The sequence below is a fragment of the Chiloscyllium plagiosum genome, unplaced genomic scaffold (genome assembly GCF_037043375.1).
Source record: "Chiloscyllium plagiosum isolate Xiang-an unplaced genomic scaffold, Cpla_swu_hap1 HiC_scaffold_37, whole genome shotgun sequence".
Taxonomy (NCBI): domain Eukaryota; kingdom Metazoa; phylum Chordata; class Chondrichthyes; order Orectolobiformes; family Hemiscylliidae; genus Chiloscyllium; species Chiloscyllium plagiosum.
Genome location: NW_028270175.1, coordinates 29,088,489 through 29,102,512, shown reverse-complemented (window position 1 = coordinate 29,102,512; position 14,024 = coordinate 29,088,489). Strand labels below are relative to the sequence as shown.

General features: G+C 41.0%; 1 protein-coding gene across 1 annotated transcript; it reads left to right on the top strand.

Annotated features, from left to right (window-relative positions):
* Positions 1-1,953: 1,953 nt before the first annotated feature.
* Positions 1,954-11,419, top strand: klhdc7a (kelch domain containing 7A). The gene is made up of 2 exons (XM_087980546.1): positions 1,954-4,272; positions 5,138-11,419. Exons 1-2 carry the CDS (start codon positions 2,004-2,006, stop codon positions 5,710-5,712), a joined length of 2,844 nt encoding a protein of 947 aa, XP_087836672.1. The 5' UTR covers positions 1,954-2,003; the 3' UTR covers positions 5,713-11,419.
* The last annotated feature ends 2,605 nt before the right edge of the window (positions 11,420-14,024 follow it).

The window sequence follows — 14,024 nt, the reverse complement described above, 5'->3', positions numbered from 1 at the left end:
ACATAATCAAAGACACCTCCCACCATATTCACTTCCACTCTCTTCCATCAGTCAAAAGATACAAATGCATACTAACAGATTTAAGAACAGCTTCTTCCTCGCTGTTATCAGACCTATGAATGGACCACTCTTAGCTTAGTTTTGATCTTTCTCTGCACCTTCTCTGTAGCTGTCAACTATATTCTACATTCTGTTCTATTACCCTGATGTACTTATGTAAGGTATGATTTGCCTGGATAGCACGCAAAACAATAGTTTTCACTGATTCTATTATTCACAACAATAAATCAAATCAAATAAAATATGATCCAAAAAGCTGGACTGTGCAACAATCAGAGCTTTCAAGACTGAGATCGCTTTTATCTTGGTTGGGTAAGGGTGTCAAGAAACATTGACTAAGGGAAATAAATTGATCAGTCATGCTCGAATAGTATGGTGGATTAGGAATAAGGGCTGAATGGCCTTGTTTATGGCTGGCCAATTGTTATATTACTGAATGTGCAGGATTTCACCATTGTTACACCATTGTTACACTCAAATAATCTAATTTTTTCCTTTATTAATTCATGAGAATGAGGGCCAAGGTCAGCATTTATTGCCCATTCCTAATTAATAATGGTTAAGAGTCAGCAACATTGCTTTGGGTCTGGAGTCACATGTAGGCCAGACCAGGCACAGGTGGTTGGTTAGATCCCACTTGAAGTGCTGTGAGCAGATCTGGACACCACACCTTAGGAAGGATCTGTCATATAGGATATAGGAAGGCCTTGGAGGGATTACAATGTAGGTTTACAAAATGATATCTGGATTTCAGAGGTTAAATTATGAGGAGAGATTACACAAATAAGGCACATTTTCTCTACAATTTTGAAGGTTAAGAAATGGTCTGATAAACGAGTCTTCAAGATAAAGTTAAGATAAAGTTAAACTATTTCTGCTAGTTGGGGGTTCTAGAACTGGGCAGGCATAGTCTAAAAACTAAGGCATGGAATAGCAGGCTATGGAGCATGTGCAGGGAGCTGAGATTAGTTTAGAATAGCATCATGATTAGTAGAGACATGGTGGGCTGAAGGGCCTTTTCCTGTGCTGTACTGTTCTGTGATACCATTTAGGAGGGATGTTAGGAAACATGCACACAAAGGATGGTAGCGGTTTGGAACTCTATTCCACAAATGGCAGGGAATGCTGGATCAGTTGTTAACTTTAAATTTGAGATGGATATTCTGTTTGTTAATCAACAGTATTAAGACCAAAGGCAGATCAATGGGGCTAGGCCACAGACCAGCCATGATCTCAGGCTCAAGAGCCTACGCCAGCTCCTATGCTTTTATGGCAGACTTCCCTCCCAAGAGGACAATAGTGAAACAGACAATCAATAATGTCATCATGAGGCCAGCTTTTATTGGATATCACCAGTTTGCCATGTACCCTGAAATACTGGTTCAGGGTGACAACGACCAGGACACCACTGGCTGGTTTATCCCATGAAACAAACACATACATTTATTGTGACTGACCTTGTGATCACTCAGGTCAGCCAGAAATACAGGAAGAGGTCACACCTGCAGAGGAATTGACTTTATTTTTCATCTCATAGGTATGCTGGTATCTCGAGTTTTTGAGAGCACAAACATAGCTAACTAAATGATCCCGTTAGCTGAATCGCTGTGATTCACCGTGTTATCTTTTCATCCATTTTGCTTTGAAAATAATCAACATGTTCAGTGTTTCCTTCTCCTTTGGACACAGTTGCCAAGCAGCAGCATGTCAGTTCTGTGAGCTGTTCCTGCTTGTTATTAATCAAGAGAACTCCTCCTTGTAGTATTCATTGAGCTAGGTCAGAGCGTGCCTGTTACCTAATCCAGGTGAAGGTCACCTTCTCCGACAACAGCAGGAGTCAGGTGAGCTGCTTTTGGCTGACATTTGATAGCAGGGGCCCTGTTTGTGAAACAGCCTGTCGGTAACAGTCAGCAATGATTAAGCAGTTCGGGACATGACCGCTGATGATGGAGTTTGTGGGGAAAGTTATTGTGTCGGCTGCTTTTGTGGTGAGCCTGGCTCTAATTTACAGGTACTATAAACTGCGAGCTGCCAATGCCAGTCCAGGGCGAGTTGTGAAAGACTCAGGAGGCCGGGAGGTCACGGAATCGGATGAAAAGACCAGCAGGGACAATGGGGAAGGACACCAGCCTTTGCTGAGTTTGCAAAGGGAGGAGAATATGGGAAACCCAACAAGGTACAGGAATCAGTGCCTCAGTAAGGCGGAGATAAAAAGGCTGATGGTGGAAAGGATGAATCGTGGCTGTGAGCTGGGAACAGAGCACCTCCAGGACACAAGCAGCGCGAGAGGGGTGGTCAGATCCCACAGGCTAAAGGTGAGGGTGAGACGCCTGGCTTTATCCAGTCTGCTCAGAAACCACATGGTCAGGAAAGGGGTTTCAGAGGGACAGGATAAAGCTCCCATTCCAACAGCCTCAGGCCATGGGGACTGTATCGACAACAGCTACACAGCTGAGGAATATGACCATCCAAATCTCAACAATACAAGCTCAGAATTAGCAAGGGCTAGCAGTCTAAGCTGTGAAGATGATACAACAGTCACCAAGCAGAATTTGTTCATAAATACCAGCTCTCCGATATCTTGTAATCAAAAACTAGGTGTTTCTGTCAACAGGGAGCCTCAGAATCACAGCTCCTATGATGTTCTAAGCGCTGACAGCGACACACAAAAAAGAAATCTCTCTGCGGATCTTCCTGAGACGGCCCGTGATCCTCTCATTTTGCCTCCCTCTGATCTGATTAGTGATACGCCAGGGAATCCCATGGCAAATCCACCAACTGAACTCACCGAGAATGAGATGCTTAAGAGCGTCATCTTCAGGCAGTGCGCAGCAGGGGGTTCAAGAGAACAAGAGAATCCTTCTAGTGCCTGTAAGTTACACCCTGACAGCAGAATTGGAATATCCAGTGCTCTATATGTTCCCTCTGCATGTCAAGACAAACATCAAAAAGTTAAAATTCGCAATGGATCAGAAACTGAGCGAAATGTTTCACAGTTATGTGGGGAGTTGAATCTATCTGATCACAAGATCATTTCAGCTTCAGAAATGGCAACTGATTGGAAAGCATGCAGAGACAGAAGTAACAGTTGTTCTGCTGCTCAGATTACATTAGATCCAGCTTCTCTTGATGTAGACCACCTCAAGACATCAGCTTCCCAGTGCCAGACAGGAGACCAGCTCAATGTGTGCCCTGTCAGCTCAACTCGGGATAATATAATGTTCTCTCAGAGCCTGACAATCCAAACAAAAGTCGTTGATTCCTCTGAATTTGACTCCAGTCCTGATCATCCAGAGGCTTCTGGTATTTCTTCTGAGGCACCTTGTTGTTCAACCAAGTCTGCCATCACAATGATGAAGGAAGGAGGAATAGTCCTCAGGAAAGACAGTATTTCAGCAATTGCAGAGACCCCAGCATTTTTAATTGAATTTGACTCAGAGACAAGGGACTGCTCAGAGAAAGGTCACTCTAATGAACTGAACTCTGGAGCTCCTTCTGTTGATGACCTCAGTTCCAGTTCTTTGGGCTCACTGGTAGATTCATTGTATTTGTCCCAACCAGACCTCAGCAAGGAAACAGCTGTGGAAGTTGTTGCTGGAGCCAATTTTATTCATATCCCTTTGAACAATCAGTCAACTGTTGAAGTCATGAAGTGCCGCTTGGCTTTGGAGAATTGTTATGAGATTTTGTGTATTGCAAAGAAACACAATTTAAAGGACCTGCAGGACGCTACTTATCAAGTCATGAGTGACAATTACTTACACGTTTTGAAAAACCCAAACATTTATGGTCAGTTAAAAGCCGATGAGAGAGAATTGATCCTGCTGAGAAGGATGTATGGTAGAACATACTTAATGGTAGCCGATGTAGATGTTCAAGAGAATTCTTGGGCTAAGACCATAGTTCAACCCAACTTGGAAGATCAAACCAGTGCCAGGCCACTGAATCCTTCTCAAACCAAACACACACTTTACTATTACAAGGAAGAGAATGACTCTTGGTATCCATTAGTTAACATGGCAATTGAGTCAATTTCCAAAGATTGTGCATTGTGCACCATGTATAATTACCTTTTCATTGTGGCTGGTTGTCAGGGATCTGGCAAGGAAATCAAACTATCCAATAAGGTATTCTGCTACAATCCGGTGACGAACATTTGGAGTGAGATATGCCCACTCAATCAGGCAAGGCCCAACTGTAAGCTTGTGGCTTTGGATGGATATCTTTTTTTTTTTTTATTTTTTTTATAGATATTTTTATTAGAAATTTAACATTTTTACAAGTTTACAAAAATAAACAAAACTCTCAGATATAAACATTGATATACAATTAGCTCAAATATACAATAGCCAAAATTTGACAACAAAAAAAAACAAAACAAAACAAAACAACAAAAAAAAACCCTAAAAAAAAACAACAAAAAAAAACAAACAGACAAAACTCAACTATCTACTAATCTAACCTACAACTAATCAGGGTGTATATTTAAGTCTCTTACATGCTCGGGATGTGTTAACATCAGATATGATAAAACCCGTATTCGTGCGGGATTCCTCCCCCGAGGGGCCGCGGACCAGCCAGGTTCGTGGTCTCAATTAAATAAAAGCCCTTGTTAGGATAGCCGAAATATCTGTATTTATGTAATTCAAAAAGGGCTGCCATATTTTATAAAATAATTCGGTCTTTCGGTGCACCATATTTGTAAGGAAGTCAAGGGGAATACATTCCATAATTAGTCTGTGCCAATTTGAAAGTCCAGGGGGGCCCTCCGCCACCCAGTTCATCAAAATATTTTTCCTTGCACAGAAAGAAAGAATAGAAAATAGTCTCTTCCCGTACGTGTCCAGGGAGGGAAAGTTCGAAAAGCCCAAGAGGAGAGATACGGGGTCCACTTTTATTTCCGTTCCTAAAATTTCTGTCAGGGTACTTGCTACTTTAGTCCAATATCCACGGATCTTATGACAGGTCCATAAGCAATGTACAAGAGTGCCCACCTCTATTTTGCATTTAGGACACATTGGAGATGCTCCTGCCTTAAATTTTGCCAATCGGACCGGTGCTATATGGGCCCTATGAATGGATGGATATCTTTATGCAATTGGAGGAGAGTGTCTTTCCACAGTAGAGAGGTATGATCCTAGAACAGATAGATGGATCTTCATGGCACCGCTACCACAAGGAACCTTTTCCATGACACACAAAGCTACCGTGTGCAATGGTGAGATTTACGTGACCAGGGGCACCTACTATTACCAGCTTCTCAAGTACAATGCTCGAGAAGATACATGGAATGTCTGCACCATGATGAGTAGAAAGGACAAGACCACTGATATAGCAGCAGTCAAAAACTTCATCTACAGATTTGAGATTAACCAACACCATGGTATCAGTGTGTACCAATATCACGTTATCACCAAAACTGGTTATGAATGTGCTACCAAAAGACACAGCAAGCTAGCACCATTTCACTGTGTTGTCATGGGTGACACGATTTATTGCATAAATAAACATTTCATGATGCAGTTTGTTACTCACGAATTGTCACCCTATTTCAGAGCAGAAGATTACACTGCCCTTCCTGAAGCAAAGGGAATCCTTTTTCCCTTTGTACTTACACTACCAGAAAAAGCCTCATTCCAGACTCGAGTGTAAATACTTACGGGGCACAGAGCCTAAACCTCTGCTCAAAATCTTCACTTCAGATGAAAGTAGGTTCTGAAGCTGCTTCATATTGCTTAATGTTGGTGTATTGGTATGTCTGATTCCCTTTCTCTCTCGTTCAAAGGATGGCTGTCTCTGTGGAAGTCTCCATCCGCCTGTTTGATGAAAATACACTGCTTTTGTGGATTTCTTTGCACTGCCCCTCAGATTCAGCAATAGGTTCACTATTAGATTACTTTAACAAAGTTGTTGAGAATTGTCCCAAATGTATCCCCACTTCAGACTGAGCATAATGTGATGCAGAAAACTAGATGAATGTTCATAATGTCCAACACCACCAATTTTTGGAAAGGAGACAATTATTGATGAAGTCTATCCAGAGCTCAGTGGGGGAAAGGAGTGAGTAACTAAGCTGTATGTTCAAGGAAGACCGATCCTCAGTCGGGTCACAAGCTTTGGGTGAACTGTCTTGTCATTCTAACGGTTGAATGCTGCAGGAAGTCAGACCCAGCTTCTCTTGCCTTATCTAGTCCAATAGCTCTTGGCTGCCCAGAGTCCGGGTTTATACATTGCTCTTTGGTCAGGCTGCAGGAATACTCACCCATATTCAAGGTAATGTGCCTCAAAGAAAGAAAAATGTTTTCAGAATAAACGCAAAGTAAATTGAAGATTTTTTACTGCAATAATCAATCAGGGTGCTTTGTAGGATGTTCACAGCTGACTCCACTATGGGGAGAAGGTCAAACATGTGAATAAGGTCATCCTTTCACATCAGAAACTTCTACTGTTCCTCTACCACAGAGCTCCCTGGTTGGATTAAATCAATGCAAATGTACAGAAGAATGAGAGAGAGAAAAAAACAATTTAAAGTGTTTTCAGAGCAATGCAGAAGATATCCTTGAACCTTAAATGATGACTACAGCTAATTATTTTCAGGGCCTCATTCTGGCAAAATGACTTTTTCTGGCTTAATCACTAAGCTTGGGAAGGCTCTATGTTTAAAGAGTAGGTTTAAAATACCATATGTACGAATAGGGAGGGGTTGATCAGCTCAGTTCCTGTTCTGGCTGAGATAGGGTGAGGAAGTCAGCCCTGAGTCTATCTGTAGTTAAAATCATGGACCTTGCCATGTTCCAGTGAATAATTCCCAAGGACCTTCAGTTTCTCTGAATTAAGATAGAAGCTGGACTTTCAACAACCTTAAAAATTGGAATATATTAAGCTAAATATCTCAAGAGTCCAAATTCCACCTATAATGCCTACCAGATGAAAGCAACTTACAAATGGTTTCCTCAGCGCTCAGCTACTCTTACCAAGCCCATGAACCAAGAGCCCAATGCCATAGCGTTCTTCATTTGCTGGCACAGCAGCATCACAAAACCATTTGCACATCAATATGATGAAATAATTATGGGTTGAAACTTGTGGGTAGAGCTTTTGCTCTACACTTAGGGTCACTCCTCTCCTGCTCACAATCCCCTGCTCTCTTTAAGTAGCTGTAAAAGGAATATGATCAAACTAAATCAAACTCAGTTAGGTCTCTAGTCTCAGAAGTGGCAGTGACAGATGGGTCATCCTACACACTATATTTCCTTTGCAAATCAGACTCAGAATTGAAAGGTGTGAGGGATGGTCATCTTATGTGTGTGCATATAAATATATTATTTACATACACGGAGAGAAAAAGAGAGTGTTAGTCTTTTTCAGAAGGCCTTATGGTGCAGTGGTAGCATCCCTATCTTTGTACCAGAAGCTTGTATCAGCACTTGTTGGCCATGGGAAGTACATTTGTGACTTGGCCAAATAGATGATTATCAAACTGTAAATCCATCCAATGTATGTGCTGAAAGGCAGCAAAAGTGAGGGAGTTTCCTAGTCAGCCGTTCTGCAGAAGACAATGGCAGACGTTTGCAGTACTTTGCTTATAAATGTGGACAAATCCAAAGGAAATCCATGGTCCAAATATTGGAAATGAGAACAGAAGAAACGACAAACAGAGATCTGTCTTTGTCTTATTGAGCATAAAGATGTTACAGTACAAGGAGAGCTAATCTGCTCTGTTTATTTTGAATGTTTTATAGAGTCATACAGCATGGAAACAATCCCTTTGGTCCAACTCATCCTGACAAAGTTTCCCAAACTAAACTAGTCCCATCTGCTTGTGTTTCGTCCATATCCTTTCAAACCTTCGTGAAACTATCCAAATGTCTTTAAAATGTTGTAACTGTACCTGCATCTACCACTTCCTCTTGCAGTTCATTCCACACATGAACCATCCTCCGTGTGAAAAAGTTGCCCCTCAGGTCCCTTTTAACTCTTTCCCCACTCACCTTAAAAACATACCCCCTAGGTTTGAACTCCCCTACTCTAGGGAAAAGACCTTTGCTTTTCATCTTATCTATGCGTCTCATGATTTTATAAAGCTCTATAAGGTCATCCCTCAACCTCCTATGTTCCAGTGAACAAAGTCCCAACCTATCCAGCCTCTCCTTATAACTCAAACCTTACAGCCCTGGCAATATCCTGGTAAATCTTTTCTGAATACTGTCCAATTTAATAATATCCTTCCTATGGCAGGGCGACCGGTACTGATACAGTACTCCAAAAGTGGTCTCATCAATGTCCTGTACAAGCTCAACATGACGGCCCAACTCAATGGTCTGAGCAATGAAGGCAAGCATGCTTGCTCTTGTTTTACCAAAATGCAATACCTTGCATTTATCCAAATTAACCAATTCTGCCACTCCTCAGCCCATTGGCCTAATTGCTCAAGATCCCTTTGTAATCTTAGCCTTCTTTATTGTTAACAATACCACCAATTTTGATGTCATCCACAAACTTACTAACCATGCTAAACACCTTCCTAACCACCCTGTCTATCTGTGATGCAACTTTCAAAGAATCATGCACCTGAATCCCTAGCTCTCTGTGTGCAACAATACTATTCAGAGCCCTTCCAGTGGGCAGCACGGTGGCACAGTGGATAACGCTGCTGCCTCACAGCGCCAGAGTCCCGGGTTCAATTTCCGCCTCAGGCGACTCTCTGTGTGGAATTTGCACATTCTCCCTGTGTTTGCTCCGGTTTCCTCCCACAATCCAAAAATGTGCAGGTTAGGTGAATTGGCCTTGCTAAATTGCCCGTAGTGTTAGGTGAAGGGGTAAATGTAGGGTGATGGGTCTGGGTGGGTTGTGCTTCGGCGGGTTGGTGTGGACTTGTTGGGCTGAAGGACCTGTTTCCACACTGTAAGTAATCTAGTAACTGTATAAGTTCTGCCTTTGTTTGTTTTACCAAAATGCAATACCTTGCATTTATCCAAATTAACCTATGTCTGCCACTCCTCAGCCCAATGGCCTAATTGGTCAAGATCCCTTTGTAATCTTAGCCTTCTTTATTGTTAACAATATCACCAATTTTGATGTCATCCACAAACTTACTAACCATGCCGCCTAAATTCTCATCCAAACTATTTATATAAATGACAAACAAAATTGGACCCAGACCGATCCCATGGAACATTGCTGGTCACAGGCCCCCAGTCCGAAAAATAACCCTCTACCACCATCCCCTGTCTCCTACCGTCAAGCCAATCTTGTATCCAATTGGCAATCTCTCCCTTATTTCCATCTGATCTAACTTTACTAACCAGTCTACCATGCCAAACCTAGTCAAAGGTTTTACTAAAGTCCATGTAGACAACATTTACTGCTCTGTCCTCTTCAATCTTTTTGGTTGCATTCTCAAAAAACTCAATCAAGTTTGTGAGACATGATTTCCCATGCACAAAGCCATGCTGACTATCCCTGATGAGTCCTTGCCTCTCCAAATACGTGTAAATCCTATCTCTCTCTTTTTAACTTCTGTGAATCTGTTGACAGACCCCTAACAATGTTAGATTTTTAATCAATCATCATCACCAGGAAGGAACACATCCAAAATCAAACCATGTTGTCACTCCTCTGAAAGCTTTATCACCTCTCTGGCAAACAGGACCAATCCAAGCATCAAGTGAACTTCAAATTCCAGATTAAACAATCTGACAGTGTGGTATAGTTTGCTACAAACTGAAACTACCACCAAGTCTCTTGCATATTTTCAATTGTATTTCATAATATATAGAGTCAAGATTAGAATGGTGCTGGAAAAGCACAGCAGGTCAGGCAGCATATGAGGAGCGGGAACTGCCAGATTTTCCTGCTCCTCGGATGCTGCCTGAACTGCTGTGCTTTTCCAGCACCACTCTAATCTTGACTCTGATCTCCAGCATCTGTAGTCCTCATTTTCATCCCTTTCATAATATATAGCCATTCGGTCACCAGGTCATATTGGATTTGTTATTTTCATCATCCTTATGATCAAGATGCCAATGCAACCTTATGCACGAGATGCTTTCAGGTTAATGATGTTGCACAGTTTATATCAATGTTGAAGTGGTTTTGGTTTTAAGCTGATGCAAATCATATATTACAACTCAGGATTGAAGTTGGGAGGTCTCTCACTGGAAGGTTTCAGCTGAACTGGCTACCCAAGTGCAATCCGTGCTAAGCCAACTTCACAAACGTATGTAAAACAGGATTAGATCAGCTGGTTCAGTAGCTGTCTCCTGCAAGTGGTGGACATTCATGGTTAAACACTCCATTCCCTCCCCCCCTGCCCCCTCTCCTTACCCCTCACAACCATCCATTTCTGCAAGCATTTAATCTCTTAAGAGAAGAAAAACTAACAGAAAAATATCCCAAGGACAATAAAGGTACCTTGTAAAATTTCATACTGATTCCCATTGGTGATCAAAATCAGTCCAATAGGTCCCATGAACAACTGTTTTCTATGTGCTGTTATCTCTGCCCCACACAAAAGCAGCAACTACCATAATGACCAGTGAACTCTTCTAGAGACTCACTGTATATTCAGAAATGAGTAAACAAATAAACAAAAAAGAAATAATGTCCGCAGACATTCCTAATCTATTAAACTGAAATAATACATGAACAGGGACAGGGACAGTTCAATTTTTAAATATTTTATGGACCACTTGCTGGGCGGGATGCTCTTTGGAGGATCATTGCAGACTTGGTGGGCTGAATGGCCTGCTTCCACAGTGTAGGGATTCTGAGTCTGTGATTCTATAAGGTCAACTTTAAGTCGATGCTGCTGTAAAGAGCTTAGGTCAAGTTCAAAGGTGGTCATTTTGTGAGCTGTTTACCACTGACAAATTAAAACCATTCTTGTCAGATTCTCTATAACATAAAACTGTAACCAAACTTAGCAGAGATTTGGTTGTGCCAACCTTGCCTGGCCTAAGTATGGAGCCAGCAATACAATTCCTATCTGATAACACAAACATTGTCTAAACAGATACCTGCAGGAGACTGGCATTTCCTCATAGGTTGGTGAGTACACAGTGGCTCTTACTGTTGGGCACTTGAACAACAGGAGTAGATTCCTCTGCAGATGAAATCTACATTTGAGGTGTATTTTCCAGTGTTTTGGGATGTTACAATGGATATTTATCAACTGTAATTTGCACTGTTTAGGTATAGAAGACCACACTTTATAACACATTTTCTTTTGAAATCTGCAGTGATGAATGTGTTTTAAAATATTTAATTTACAATTTTCTAGTGAATGTTTCAGTGGTAAAATTCAGTGCTCTTTGAAATCATATATTATTGCAATTTAATAAAAATTCTCAAGACAAAGCAACAACAGATTCTGAAATGGTCTTCTGTGTTATTCTGTAGCGTTTTTTACCTGCCGCAGACTCACTTTTTCCAAGTGACTCAAAATACTTTTCTAGAATTTATTCCCATAACATTTTCACCTCAGTTTCATACCAATCTATTTCACTTCCAACAACATCTGACCTGATAGTGTCTGGGGCTGGTCACTGACAAACATGAAGTACTGAGCAATAGGATATTTCACTCTGATTTTACTGTCTCCTTGTGCACACCCTTACAGTTCCACCACCCTCTAGATAGAAGAACAAGAACTCAAAATTATTAAACTGAGAACAGACCCCCCCAAGTCACACACCATCCTGACTTAGAAATATATTGCTGTTTCTTCACTGTCATTGAATTAAAATTGTGAAACTTCCTGACAGCACTGTTGGTATATGAACTACCATCTTCCAAGGACAATGAGGGATGGGCAACACCATATTGGCTGAGCCAACAATGTCCACATTCCATGGATGGATTTAAACAATATTAGATTTATAATCTTTCTACCATGACGGTTTCACCTAATGGTGACAAATGAATGGGGTTCATCAAACTGAATGGATGGGAATACATTGGCCTTCCCCAACAGTGTAAAATGAGCTTGATGAATAAATTCCAGCTTTTTCCAAATTAAAAGAGTACACGCTTAACATTCTTATGTCTTTATTTGCTTGCTTGTCTTCCTTAGCCCCGGAAGTTGTAGACTCTGGAATGATCATGGTCACTTAAAATACCATACCCCATTCTTAGTAAGCCCAGAGAACACCAACCTCTTGCATAATTGAGCTAAAGGAGGAAAACACTAACCTTACTCCTAATCTTCATTGTTATGACTGATCCCTGGGTAAGACTTCAATTAGTTAAGATTCTGGTGGGATACCCTCAGTGGTTATCTTCTGGGTGAAGAGGAATGAACTGGCTCTCTTTCCTTCCTGAACTTCCTCCCTTAGTAGGTCACAGCAAGGTTAATTCAAAACAGCACCCATCTGTTGTGGATATCGTTTACCAGCCCAAATATGTTTACGTTAAAAGGAGTTCATTTAGCTAAGCTTTCTTGAGTTCAGGAAATGGTGAGTTTATTCGCTGTTAAAACATGAGAAAAGATAATAAAAACACAATACGTGTGGACAGAGATTAGAAATAAGAGGTGAACCTGTAAAGTAAAAGTTTAAATAAGGACTAAACAAATTAATCTTTGGTTTGTCTGTTTGTGAAATGTTGCAGCTGTTATTCCGGGTGACTTGGCAGTTGAGTGATTATTTGGAGATTCCTGGTTCTGAAGTTAGCTGAAAGGTTCAATTTCTTTCACAAGTGGCTTGTTTTCACAATGAAACAGATATTTTAACCTGCACGCACAAGGGTTGTCAAGTGGAAATTCCCAGCACACTTTAGCACAGTGTAAGTTGAACCACAAGCTAGTACCCTACCATACCAGCTCTGTAGCACACTAACACACATAGACCAAAGGCTTTGAACCCCTTTTCTTGTATATTTCAGGAAACTTGACAAACATCTTTTGCACAGAAATATCTTTCTTTAAACTCAACATGTCCACTATTTGGGACACAGCTCACTGGAAATCACAGCTCACTTTTGTTTGCATCTCTCCTTTGAAGTGTTTGTGTCCAACACCCCTGCTTTTCAGGTGTTTCATTTTATCATTCCTTATTAGGATTAGGTAAGTCCTAAATAGCTCACACAGATATTTTAGACCATTGCTGAAATTACATTCTCAGTCATCTTTTGGCTTGTATAGCTTTATTTTAAATTACATGAAGTGCATAAAAGTTCAAATTTAAAAATCACACAACATCAGGTTATAGTCCAACAGGTTTATTTGGAAGCACTAGCTTTCGAGGCAATATTTCCATATCTCTAAATAATTTGGGGTTATGATCCCTTGACATGATACTATCCAGTAACTCCCATTGTTATTTTAGGTGCTTATGTATGTGGAAACTGGGATGAGAATAAAATTGAGCTTGTTATGCTATCCATATTTGCTTAATGTATTACAGCATTCCATGTTGGCCTGTACAGTTTGAAGAGTTACTTAGTCAAGGATCTGAAGGCTTTTAGGCTTCTGTGAGATTCACCTCAGCATGACTCAGTGTCTTCAGGACTCTAACATATTGTATCCAATTCTGGGCACCACTGTTTTGGAAGGATGGCAAGGCTTTGGAAAACGTGCAGTGAAGATATACCAGAATTGTATCAGGAATGAGGGACTTCAGTTGTGAGGAGAGTCTTAGAGAAATTGAAGTTGTTCTCCAGAGCAGAGAAGTTAAAGGGGGAAGTTCAACAGAAAAGGTGTCAGAAACGAGGGGACACAGATTAAAGGTAAAATGACAAAAGAACCAGAAGGGAGACTTGGAGAAATTCTTTATGCTGTTAGTTCTTATGCATTGACTGATAGGTTAGAAGGAGAATCAATAGTAATTTTAAAAAAGAGCTGGACTTATACTTGGAAAGATTTACAGGGCTATCAGGAAAGAACAGAGCAGTTGCAATAATAAGATGCCTCCCCCAAACAGCTAATGCTGGTATGATGGGTGAAATATTCCCTTCTGTGCTGTTCC

What these genes read in the sequence shown, in the direction of transcription:
- klhdc7a (XM_087980546.1), top strand. Translation starts at nt 2,004, where the DNA reads ATGATGGAGTTTGTGGGGAAAGTTATTGTGTCGGCTGCTTTTGTGGTG. An exon ending in CAACTGTAAGCTTGTGGCTT is followed by an intron (nt 4,273 to 5,137) that starts TGGATGGATATC and finishes GGGCCCTATGAA; the next exon opens with TGGATGGATATCTTTATGCA.